The following is a 13300-nucleotide window of genomic DNA, read 5'->3' as shown; positions in this document are numbered from 1 at the left end:
GCGCTGGATTTTAAATTTCTTCTACAGGCCTCCGAACAACACAAAAGTGATCTCGGTGAGTCAAACTTCTTATAATATGTCGTAAATAAGGTCCAGGTTGTCAAAAACGAGCATTTTCCTTTAAGAACAAGATTAATACTGACTCAAAGAGTGTGGGGTCATCAGTGAGAGAGCACCCCACTTGGCAGCCACTCTCAGGTAATACCCCAAGTTGACAGCCACTCTGACAGATAATGACAGATCGTCCAGTGGGGGAGTGGCTGGGGGTGCGGTTACCAGGCTATTGTTCATGCCCATTACCTGGCAGTCAGAGGTGTGCAAATGTTGGAGAACTTTGGAGGAGGATTTCTCAGCTAAGTTGATTTGGCAGTACTAGCATTCAAATAAGCATATCTTCTTCAACTATGTTCAGATTTCAATGTATGAGACCTCTTTTGAAAGCTTTCAATCTGCACTTTCATGATCTGTAAAAAAACTGAAAAATGACCTTTGCCTAGTTGAGGACCAAATTACCAGCGGCGGTCACATATGGTTGCTTTCCCTGTGTCATACCCTCCTGCTGTGTCTCGCCCTCCAGTTGGTGTCCCTGTGACCCCTGATCACCCCTTTGACACTGCCACACCGTCTCTGCCCCATCCCTTTGTTCCTGCTTCTAACTCACAAGATGACCATCCAGGTTATGCTAGAACTGCTAATTCTGTTGAACATCTGGTAACTGAGTTTGGTAAACTGTGCTTGCCAATTATCCGTCTGCTCAATGAACAACGTGAAGCTGAGATAAAAAGGGACTCTGCAAGACTGCAGGCAGCGCAGTTTAGGTACTTCAACAACAACGCTCGCACTGGGCAGCAACAGATGGGTGGACAGAAAAAACAATCAGGGGGGTACAGAGATAACCAGGGAGATTCACAACAAAACAGCAAGTTTGACCGATCTAATAACCGTTGTTATTTCTGCAACCGCAGAGGACATTTACAGAGGACATGTAGACTTTACGCTAGAGTACAGAAGTCTTCTGATAATGCTCCACAGGGTGGTGGATTCTGACTAGATAAGATAGATATTTCAGTAGGGAAAGTCTAGGGAGAGTGAGGGTGTATGTGACAAAGGGGGGAAAGAGAGAAAGAGAGAAAAAAATAAAATAATATTTGCCAATATCTTAATCTGCATACATATTGTCTAACGACCCAATTTTGTTAACTACACTTTTTTTTGTTCAGTTTAAAATTTCATGTTATAGCTGATTTCAGATGCACATTCATTGGTTCTGAGTTTTACAGACAACTGTCGTTCCTGGACTACCGGATAAATGCCAAACCGGTTGGAACCGCAAGTATTTTAATAATTTGAAATGACTGCCAATTAAAGTTGTGTTAGATGATGCTAACTTCACACTCAATTCACTGTATTGTCATATTAACTTAATATGCTCAGATCTGCTTTGCAAACTAGTTTTTGGAGGTGTGACTCCAACGGAATTGATATCATCCAGCCTAAGAAGGTAAAACCGCCACACTACAATATCATGGGTCACGGCCTTTAACTAATTGGATATATTCTTGAAAGAAAAAAAAAAAGACCACTCCAATTTATCAAAACTATTTTCTATGATTTATTTTGTTATGTTTATTTACCTCCGGCGCATAATTTCTAAGAAGACCTGGTGTTACCCACAAGGGTGATGAGGAATTGTCTGTCTTTTATTTTGTCTGTCTTTTATTGTATGTAAACTGCCCATGCAGCTCTGTCTGTGCATCTGACGGCCCACAGAGACAGCTGCATGGTAAAACAAATGTGTCACGTATTATTTCTGAAGTTTGTTTACAGAGTAGACACAGGCACGGGACGAGAGATGGAGGCTACTCCAGGAATGGATACTCACACCAGGTGACTCTCCAGCAACCGGGGTAACCGACTTCCCATACAGATGGGCTGACACCTTGGTTCGCGTGGGATGCTGGTCAAACACCTCACCCCAACGTTGCCCGACTGACTTTGGGTAAGAGATAGATATGACCTAGACTAGATTTAAGAATAGTAACCAAGCGGTTGTCAGACCCAAGGAACCATCACGTCCGAAGCATGCTCAAAACTCTGTCCTCAAACGCAGAAATGTGATTGTTGAAATTAAGAGCTCAACTTGCAACACCCCTAGTGTTCTTTTAAGAACGGTTTAGATAAATTATATTTGTTCAGACTTTGAGAATCGCATATGAAGCTATTTTGAGTAATGCATTTTTTTCCATTTGTTCACACTGACTTCAGGGAATTTTTGCTTTCACCCTTAGAGGGCGTTGTTTTACATAATGTGTTAGGGTCTCCCCTCTTTAAATTAGCTTCTAACTTCGTGTTAGAAACAAGGAGACATGGTTTGATGACACAAAAGTGTTATGTTATTTTAGGAAATGACCATAGAATTTTTAAGAACTAAATCCAATTGGTGCGGGAGCAGGTTGATTACCTTCGTCACGTAATAATAATAAATACATAAAAAATGCCCTGCTTGGGACTAGGCTACTGCAGAGTCTATCCCTGATTTTTGCAGACATAACCCTCATTAGACAAAAGCTAGCTCCCCCTGACAAGATTACATGGACTGACGAGCCCGACTGGCTCTAACAATGACTAACACACCCTGTTTAAGTATTTCTGACTCCAAAAAGACTTGACTCTGTTAAGAGGACTCATGTCCTACTTGAAATCAGTGGCAGCTACCACTGGCGCTATGTTTCAGACCTAGTAGCACTGCGCACGCTGTTTTGTCCATGTCCTGCATGCTGTGTCTGTTCTTCTTTTCAAGGCTGCTGGTTTATCAGAATGTACTGTTGACCGTGCATTTCAAAGATGCACCTCTCACCCTGATTTTGAATGAATGCTCATTTCATAATTAGCATAACCTATACTGCATCTTCCATGCTTTCATGATGTTTTCAAATTAGCACACTGACCAGATCATGTTTCAAAAAACAGGGGTAGTGAAGGATGTTAACAGATATTGCTTTACCCCAGAGTTCACTGTTTTTTGCAGAACAGGGAGACCACACGAGACCAGAGGACTGGCTCTACATGAGGTCATTCATTCAGTTATTTATGTAAAAGGGCGAGTGGATTTTATCACGTTAACTGGTAAACTTAATGTGTAATATTTTCTATGATCTAGTAAAATAGTGGGCAAAGGCCAAGCTCCTGTTGAAACCTCTGATCCTGTGTCCATAGGTAGTATGGTTGCCAATTCCGCTGCTAAAGCTGCGGGGCTCTCCTCTTGCTCTCCTGTTTTGTCTATGCTGTCTCTCTCATCTGTGGATTCACAGGTCTCTCCTCCCATGTCTCTCAAAGACTTTGCCGACCTGCAAGTCTCTGCTCCCCGTATGAAATCATCACTAAGGGAAGGCGACCATTCCGGATGCCAGAGAGGGCTTCCTGCATCATCTCCAACCAGGCCAGTGGGTTGTGATCGGAGACCTGAAACCATAGTGCCTGTTGGCTGGGCCCGTACCAGATCCTGCTGACGACCCAGGCGTAGCAGAGCGGACTTCGTGGGTACACGCCAGCCACTGCAGGCTGGTTCCGAATAAGGATGAGCACAACCGGCCCAAGGATTCCAACAACCAAGATGCAACACCCGGTGTCACTACCAGGGCGAAAGCTCACTCTCTGGTCTCCTCAGATGAGGAATCAGACAAAGAATAACACACTACCTTTTCCTTATTGCTGTCAGGATGACAACTCTGACCGCCACTTCAGCAACACACAATCATGGGCCACCACACTATGGCTTCCTCTGAGGAGGAGCTATTGAAAGAAGTGACCTTGCCTGTCACCTCCTTCCCAGGATCGGTATGGCAACGTGGACAAGCTCCACAGCCATGATCTCATAAACATACACCCCACACTCACTAGGACACCAAAGTAACTCAAAGCATTTCTCTCCTGAAACAGAAGCCATTGAACGAAGGAAAAGACAAGAACACACCCCAGTACTCGTTTGTCCTATTTGAATGTTGCACTCCACTTGACTGTTGGGTCTATACGGTAGACGAAGATGGATGGAAAATACTGCATTCTGCATATATAAGATTTGAAAGCAACAAAGATTTCCAGGTTTTACTGTTGTAACTGTGACTGAAGTTTGGTTTAGAGTGGGTATACAAGTATTGAAAACGCATAATTATAAAGTTGACCTTTGTAGATCTGTTCCAGACTATTCTCAGGGTACCGTGTTTAACTGCTCTGCACCTAACTACATCAACCAAGTATTAAAATAAAGCCTAACAGAATTGCATCCACAGGGCTGAACTTGAAAAGCGAGTTAAACAATTTGAAGTGACCTCTTCAATATGTCACAGCATGTATTGAGATTTTCAGATAAACACACAGATTAGGACAAATTAATGATCTAAGCATATTTATGAGATGTGAAATTAAGGTTGAGAGCCATCCAAATTGTGTATTTTTGAGCTATAGGGAAATAGCATATTCAACTTTAAATTGCAACAGTGTAATATGGAGGTTATCTTGCTCATTTAATTCCCAGGATTAAGTCATCTACATAAACAAGTATGACTTTTGAAGTCGGGATTTTAATGAGATTGCCTTGTATGATCCAATGTTGACTCCCTCCCTTTAAAGACTTCTCGTTTCTTTAGCAGTTGATCTTCAATCACAGTGTCACAGAAATTTTTATATCCACTCATAGAATTCTCCATCTGTGTTTGTATTTTTCAGCTTTTCATATAGGTACCTTGTCCCTGTAGCAGGTAGAATAGTACCTTGCCTCAGAAGCCACCAGATCCATCCCACGGATGTGCAGAAGAAGCACTTTATCTTTCTTCTCTTCAGCAGCAAGAACCAACTGTCCTGCATTTACAGTTTCACACTGCACCAACCTCTCTTTACTTCTTTTTCTGCTGTGTTTATCAATTGAGTATTTATCTCATTGGCATATGATGCATTGGATTCGTAGCAGATGGGATCCTCTCTTGGGTGCATGGTGGAGGTTTGTGGTAGATGACCTTAAAGTCTTTTCTCCTGTTTCCTGCCTGTCCCCTGTGTCATTTTGTATCTCCAACACTGGAAAGCACAATAAGAGAACCCAATTGATCATTCCAAATACTGAGGATATTGTTTAATGAACATGATTATGCACCATAATGCTTGTAGCTTAAACAGTATGATACTAGATCAAACCAAACATACTCCAAACAATTAGAATTACCTTGACTAATGATCAACCAATCAAATAAGACAGGCAAACAATAGCATGACCTTAAATCAGCATTGACCCATGACTCTTGGGGAGCAAGCTGGTAACGCATGAGCTTGTATTTGTGTATGCGAACAACCACTGCTCCTTATAGTGAGGTGAGCACTGAGCACAGGTGATCAGACATAGCCTTAATTGGGATCACCTTAGGATCTGCACCCTCTAGGGGCAGCGGTTGTGCCGGTGAGGGAGACTGCACTTTGAGGAATTTATAACAGAAACTGAATTTATAACAGTATTTCAAGGTTCACTTGTCTAATGCACTAACTGTAGGCCTATCCATAATAATGCAAAATAATACAAACATTTGCTGTCGCTTTCTTCCTGGATAGCCTTCTCTCTTCCGAGCATGGGCAATATTTGTTGTGTTTGTAAAGTGACAATAGCGCACTCTGTGATCCAGTGTTGGCTGGTATAGACACAACATGGTTTTCGTCCGAGGACAAATTAAATCTAAAAATGGCATCCTTGGCTATAACACTCTCCTTAGTCCACAAACTTTTTCCAACTATTCTCTGAAATTGGTGTCACCGAACTGGTCGCATTACCTGAGTCATTCTTCCAGACCTGGAAAACCCAAGCGTGTAGTGAGGGTGAACTGGGAACGTCTGGAGGAAGAGCCTGTCCGGAGAGATTTCAATTGCCACCTTTGGTGGAGCTTCTCAGGCATCCCTGTGGATGTTGGGGACATCGGGCATGAGTGGTCGGTGTTCAAAGCCTCCATTGCTGAAGCTGTGGCTGGGAGCTGTGGCCTGAGGGCCATAGGTACCTCAAGGGGCGGTAACCCTCGGACACCGTGGTGGACAGCGGTGGTCAGGGAAGCCGTCCAACTGAAGAAGAAGGCCTTCCGGGATATGTTAGCCCGGGGGACTCCAGAAGCAGTTGCAGGGTATCGACTGGCCCGGAGGGCTGCGGCTTCGGCCATGACCAAGGCAAAGCAGAGGGTGTGGGAGGAGTTCGGAGAAACCATGGAGAAGGACTTTCGGTCGGCACCAAAGTGTTTCTGGAAGACCATCAGACACCTCAGGAAGGGAAAGCGGGGGACCATGCAAGCTATATACAGCAAGGAAGGGATACTGCTGATCTCAACTGAGGAGGTTGTTGAGCGTTGGAAGGAGCACTTTGAGGAACTCCTGAACCTGACTAACCCACGCTCTACGATCGAGGCAGAGCCGGAAGATGATGAGGGGCCATCGTCAATTTCCCTGGAGGAGATCACTGAGGTAGTCAAACAACTCCACAGTGGCAAAGCCCCAGGGACTGATGAGATCCGTCCAGAAATGCTGAAGGTGCTGGGTGTTGAGGGGCTGTCTTGGTTGACACACCTCTTTAACATTGCGTGGAAGTCCGGGTCAGTGCCAAAGGAGTGGCAGACTGGGGTGGTGGTCCCAATATTCAAAAAAGGGGACCAGAGGGTGTGTGCCAATTATAGAGGCATCACATTACTCAGCCTCCCAGGGAAAGTGTACTCCAAGGTGCTGGAAAGGAGGGTCCGGCCGATAGTCGAACCTCAGATCGAAGAGGAACAATGCGGAATTCGTCCTGGTCATGGAACCACCGACCAGCTCTTCACTCGGGATCTTGGAGGGGGCTTGGGAGTTTGCCCAACCTGTCTACATGTGTATTGTGGACTTGGAGAAGACTTATGACCGGGTCCCTCGAGAGGTCTTGTGGAGTGTTATGCGGGAGTGTGGGGTGAGGGGGTCCCTACTGAGGGCCATCCAATCCCTGTACACCTGGAGCTATTTGCAGATGATGTGGTCCTGATGGCATCATCTGCCTGTGACTTCCAGTACTCTCTGGATAGGTTCACAACTGAGTGTGAAGCAGCTGGGATGAGAATCAGCACTTCTAAATCTGAGGCCATGGTTCTCAGCAGGAAACCGGTGGTCTGTCTGCTCCGAGTAGGAAATTAGTCCTTACCCCAAGTGAAGGAGTTCAAGTATCTGGGGGTCTTGTTCAAAAGTGAGGGAACCATGGAGAGGGAGTTTGGCCGGAGAATCGGAGCAGCTGGTGCGGTTCTGCAGTCGCTTTACCGCGCAGCGAAAACCGCACACGAAAAGAGAGCTGAGCCAAAAGGCAAAGCTCTCGATCTACCAGTCTATCTTTGTCCCCACCCTCACCTATGGTCATGAAGGATGAGTCATGACCGAAAGAACGAGATCACGGATAAAAGCGTCCGAAATGAATTTTCTCCGGAGGGTGGCTGGGGTCTCCCTGAGAGATCAGGTGAGAAGTTCAGTCATCTGGGAGAGACTCGGAGTAGAGCCGCTGCTCCTTTGCGTCGAAAGGAGCAAGATGAGGTGGTTCGGGCATCTAGTGAGGATGCCTCCTTGGCGCCTCCCTAGGGAGGTGTTCCAGGCATGTCCGGCTGGGAGGAGGCCGCGGGGTAGACCCAGGACCAGGTGGCAGGACTACATCTCCACACTGGCCTGTGAGCGGCTAAAGATTCCCCAGGCAGAGCTGGTTGATGCTGCTAGGGAAAGGGATGTCTGGGGCCCCCTGCTGGAACTGCTGCCTCCGCGAGCCGACCCCGGATAAGCGGATGACGATGGATGAATGGAAGGAAGAGCGGTGAGGGGAAAGGGCCTGCAGCCGTCTGAGGTGTTTAACACATGCACGCCACAAACACAAACACAGGATTGTATGCTTCCATACATACATGCACAGAGTAGACACACACATACACACCCACTTGCACAAACACACACATGCTCGCATGCACATACACACATGCACACACACACATGTTGACACACATGCTTGCATGCACACGTTTACACACACACACACACACACACACACACACATACACACACTCACACATGCTGACACACATACAAATGCACACAGACACATGCTTTCACTCACACGCCTACACCCACACTTTAAACACACATATTTATGTGTTGAATAACTTGGTGATTGTGTGTTTATAGGCAACGTGTGGAGGGGAAGAAAAGACAAAGAAAAGAAAAGACCCGTCCTTGTTCTTGTTGTTTTTCCATTGGTTAATAAAACGTTAATCAATTGTAATTTATATCTATTGTCATTTTTAAATGGTTACATGATGAAATACAGTGTTTATAGAAAATCTGAGAGTGGATTTGATAGTTTAAAAAAAGATTGTTATGTTAAGCTGTATTTGTCTCTTCAACTCTGTTATGATCTTCAACTCCGTCACGCAAGTATCAACTCCGTCACACATACATTTTTATCAATTATTTATTATTGTATATGAAACAGTAATTCATTTATGGTTGGAGGTTGTCTGAAATGTTTTGAAGATCATATAAATATACATTTTAGCTCACATTCTGAGGTAAAAACACCTTTAACTCAAAGTCCAGGTGGTCCTTGGCTCAAAATACGGCTATTTCAGGCCGAAGTATTGCAACAGTGTGAGATTTTCAGCATTTCTTCGGTTTTCAATCATTTAATTGGTGTGAGGGACATCTGATACATAGAAAAATTATGTTGTAATTACAAAAATATGTTTTAATAGAGTTCAGACCAATTCCATAATGTTCATAACTGAGTTGAGGATAAATAGTGCCCACATCATACAATAATGACCAATAATAATTGGGATTTTCTACCTGAGGTGGGAAAATAAAATTTTCTCTAAGTTCAATATGTTCTTAAAGTTGTGAACTATTCAGATAATGAATACGTTTTGGTAAAAAAAATTGAGAATGCCAAAGTCCAAATTGTACCGGTTTGGAGGAATGACTCACCTATATGCATATAGCATTCCATCTCTTCACCCACTATGGAGCTGGCAAACCGACAAGATTTCATTTCAAGGATGTTTAATATAGGTTAAAGTACAGAATTGCTGAAATGGTAAGGTAGGATGCAGTTGAAAGGTTTTGTAAAAGAAGGTTGTAGGCTAACCAGAACGATATCGGGACTGTCATGCATTTAGCCTAAACCTCTATGCATGACAGTCCCATTCATGTGGCGATTGTTTACATTCTGACTAGCTCACGCTGATTCAAACGAGCCTCTACTTTTGAAGCACTTCATTAACTAATTTTGCGATACGTCATGTAGGACGGACCAAAACTGTAGTTGCCTGTCCAAGTTACCTGAACATTAAGAATGATTAAAAATTACGGATTACAGAAAATCGTGCAGCTATTTAAGCTAATAGCTTTTTTACTCATACAGATGTCTAGAATCTACACATAAAATATCTCGTAATCCCTCAATGACTTTAGTTCAAAATCAAGAAATCGCCCTTCGGCCCACCACCTAGAAGTCCCATGTCCCGATTCAGTATGAGGGTAAATGGTATTCCTGCCGAGAAGCACTTCATTCATAGAATAAGGAATTGAGTCTACAGCATCCGCATTACTGATAACACGTCATCAATTTGCACATTCAGACAAAGCAGCGGAGTCTCATAATTCAGGGAATCTTGTCTCCACATTTGCATATCCAGCCTTCGTCTGCTCAGCATTCAACACTGCTAGTGAAGGCAGAAAGCAATGACATCCAGACAGCCCACAACCTCTGTGCTCAATGGCAGTGCGCAAGCTAGCATGAGCGCGAGCATGCGTGTTGCGAGAGAGAAAGAAAGCACCGCTTTCATTTTCCACATGTTCGGGGAAACTTGTCATCTCATTTGCATGAGAACCAGATAGAGTGTCAGCAACATGCAGAGTAACTGAGCGTGAGCTAGTTGACTCATGAGACAACTTTCCCACACTGTCCCTGTCGCCAAGCAAAAGTGTTTTAGCGGCCGTAGAAGCAGAAAAGCATGTCGCCGCCCGAACCGAGGATACAACATTTAAACAGGGCAACGGTTGATCAATGATTCTAGTTGAACGCCGCGTTCCTGCATTACCGGTGGGGCCAGCGGTTGTCACATCTGCAAGTTTGACAGTAGGGGAAGACACCGTGGCTCAAACCGGACACATGAAAGTTTACCGATGGGACCAAAGCTCTGAGCGGCCCGGTCCTGTCATACTCACAAACATTCCCCCCTCTCTCATTGTGCAAAGGAGCTACAGCACGGCTCCACCGTGTGTCAGCTACACTAAGCCCAACATGAGGTGCAGAATGTACATTACCACAAGCAAGCGTATGACAACTAAAATAACAAATCAACTGTATTTTATTGTTGCCTCGCATGTAAAAATTGCCTGAACTGTCTGATATCAGGCTACAATCCTAAGAGCATCTGTAGCTTTTTCAGCTCAGTAAGATGCTGTTTGGAAACCTCAATGCTGTTTTCTTCCCTGAAAACAATTCTGTATAGATTCTGTATGTAAGATACCTGAATATCAAACCTCTATATCAAACATCTGTTCAGAGTGCTCTTCTGGTGTTCGAAATGGTTCTATATTGCGCCATTTTGTTTTTAGAGTAAGAGCAAAACCATTGTGGGTGCAAGGGAAGAGCATAGTGAGATGCTAACGGACAGATTCTTGGTCACAGATTAATTAGCCTGACTACAAACATGTCAATGGAGATTCACCATTTCTACGGCTGAACCTGTGTGAATCCAACAGAGCTGAAACAACAGAGAGAAGAGTAGTAAGGGGGGTAAGTTGGCACCTGATCCAGTGTTGTCTGGGACACAGAGTAGTCCTCCACCCCCAGACTCTGCTGGTGACAGGTGAACTGGCTGAAGATGGTGGCGAGAGCACCCTCGCCGTGCGGGAGCTGGTACTGCAGGGTGTTGTGGTGCTTTTCCTTCAGGACGCTGCCGGGGAAGGTCTCCCGGACGAAGTCCTCCACAGGGACCAGGGCGGGAGGGCAGCCGCCAACACGCACAATCACAGTGTAGCCGTCGCCGAACCTGGGAAGACGTGCACACACACATGCACATCCGTCACCACATGCAGACAGGCGGTAAAGGATGGGCACGCACGCACACACATCAATCACGTGCACATGGACATGTACAAACACACGCATTGAACAAACAAAAGAGGATATATGTGTGTTCAATCAGGTGCACACGTGGGACAGAGGCGAGGTGGAGGTTGTCGACGCTTGAGGTATTTACGGTAGGACAGACCTTTGTTGCGACCCCAACGCCCCCCCACCACCCACCCACAGTATGGTACAATCCACCCAAGGTGAATTTCAGAACCCTGACTAGCATGACTAAGTGCTGCTAGTTCCTCTATTTCCTCCTCCCCTGTATATGGACAGACACTGTGGCAGCAGGAAGCCGGCCTATCCGAGGGGGAGGGGAGAAGTGGAGCAAGGGAAGGAGGGAGGGAGGGGGATGTATAATTGATCTTCATTTCCCCAGGCTGGCTGAAGGCTCCCGGCGTGTCGGGACCGTCAGGGCGAGTCGAGGAGCAGGTGCGTGAGAGTGTGAGGGGGCGTGCGAGAGAGAGAGAGAGAGAAGGCATGAGACTACATGCATGAGCACCCATGTGCGTTCGCCCCTCGTCTAAAGGAATTAGTCTTTCCCTTCCTCCCCCTTCCTCCAGTTATCCTCATTACCTAATATACACCGTCCTCTCATTCCTTCACTGTCTTCATCCTCTCCTCCCCCCTCTACTCATCTTTTCACTGTCTTCATCCTCTCCTCCCTCATCCCCCCATCCATCCTCTACTCATCCCGTCACTGTCATCATCCTCATCCTTTCACCCCTCCTCTACTCATCCCGTCACTGTCTTCATCCTCTCACCCCTCCTCTACTCATCCCGTCACTGTCATCATCCTCATCCTCTCACCCCTCCTCTACTCATCCCATCACTGTCATCATCCTCATCCGCTCACCCCTCCTCTACTCATCCCTTCACTGTCATCCTCTCAACCCTCCTCTACACATCCCTTCACTGTCATCATCCTCATCCTCTCACCCCTCCTCTACTCATCCCTTCACTATCTTCATCCTCTCACCCCTCCTCTACTCATCCCGTCACTGTCATCACCCTCATCCTCTCACCCCTCCTCTACTCATCCCGTCACTGTCATCATCCTCTCACCCCTCCTCTACTCATCCCTTCACTGTCTTCATCCTCTCATCCCTCCTCTACTCGTCTTTTCACTGTCTTCATCCTCTCCTCCCTACTCTACTTATCCTTTCACCACTGCTCGGTGACCATTCAGACCATTCAATAAGGGAAATGATAAAGCAACAAGATTCAGAATTGGCTAAGTTTAGAAAATCCCAAGAACCAGACGAGTTTGAGCATTTTAAGAAATATAGGAATATGACGCATGAACTGATCAAGACAAGTAAATGAAAGACCAATGAGGCAAACATAGTTACATACTGACAAGGGTATAGAGCTCAACAAAGGCAAAGTCGGAATGATTTTCAACACCTTTTTCATTTCAGTTGCCAGCAACCTGGTTTCCAAATTGCCAGATAGAACAAGAGAGTATGGTGAGGACTTTGTCACCCAACACTACAGTAACCTAGGTGTTAAGGAAGGTGTTTTTTTTCTTTAAAAATCCAGAAAAGAGTGGAGAGAGAGACCAGGAGAAAAGGCAGCAGAGCGGGAGCCCAGCATATAAGCAATCGTTTCCACAAGAAAGGTGAGAGTAGCTATGTTGCTACTATATATCAGTCAGTCAGTTGCCTGCGGTCTCACATTAAACATCACAATGAGAGCCGTTAGCCTAGTGTGTGAAGAAAGTGCTAAGCTAGGTAGCTAACGTTAGCTAGTAAGCTTACGTTCTGGTAACAACTCGATCTGGTTAGCTAGCTGCTAGCTAACGTTAGCTACCATTAACTAGACAGCTAGCTACAGTTCTAGCAACCAGCCAACTACCGTTCTGGTAAGCTAGCTGCTAGATACTGTAACGTTAGCTACCATTAACTAGACAGCTAGCTACAGTTCTAGCAACCAGCCAACTACCGTTCTGGTAAGCTAGCTGCTAGATACTGTAACGCAGGGGTGCCCAACCTTTTTTGAACCAAGATCTACTTTTCGAGAAGCCAGCCTGTCGAGATCTACCAGTCCAGTTTCAACATCGCAAACACACACACGCGCATACAACACAGACACACAGTTCCCAGTCTGCATATAACTCACAACATACTTTTTTTCTCTTTGTCA

General features: G+C 45.3%; 1 protein-coding gene across 1 annotated transcript in view; it reads right to left on the bottom strand.

The window, feature by feature from the left end:
• LOC311320254 (phospholipid-transporting ATPase ABCA1) overlaps nucleotides 1-13300 on the bottom strand; it is a gene marked incomplete at both ends in the record, with an annotated part of 445813 nt that overhangs the window by 58958 nt on the left and 373555 nt on the right. Inside the window, one exon of the mRNA XM_084451987.1 lies at nucleotides 10829-11072. Within this exon, the coding sequence (XP_084308113.1) occupies nucleotides 10829-11072 (244 nt within the window). The remainder of the gene's footprint in view (nucleotides 1-10828; nucleotides 11073-13300) is intronic.

The sequence above is a fragment of the Borostomias antarcticus genome, assembly GCF_949987555.1.
Source record: "Borostomias antarcticus genome assembly, chromosome: 17".
Taxonomy (NCBI): Eukaryota; Metazoa; Chordata; class Actinopteri; order Stomiiformes; family Stomiidae; genus Borostomias; species Borostomias antarcticus.
The sequence above is the reverse complement of the archived record's forward strand: the minus strand, read 5'-3'. Positions and strand labels throughout refer to the sequence as shown.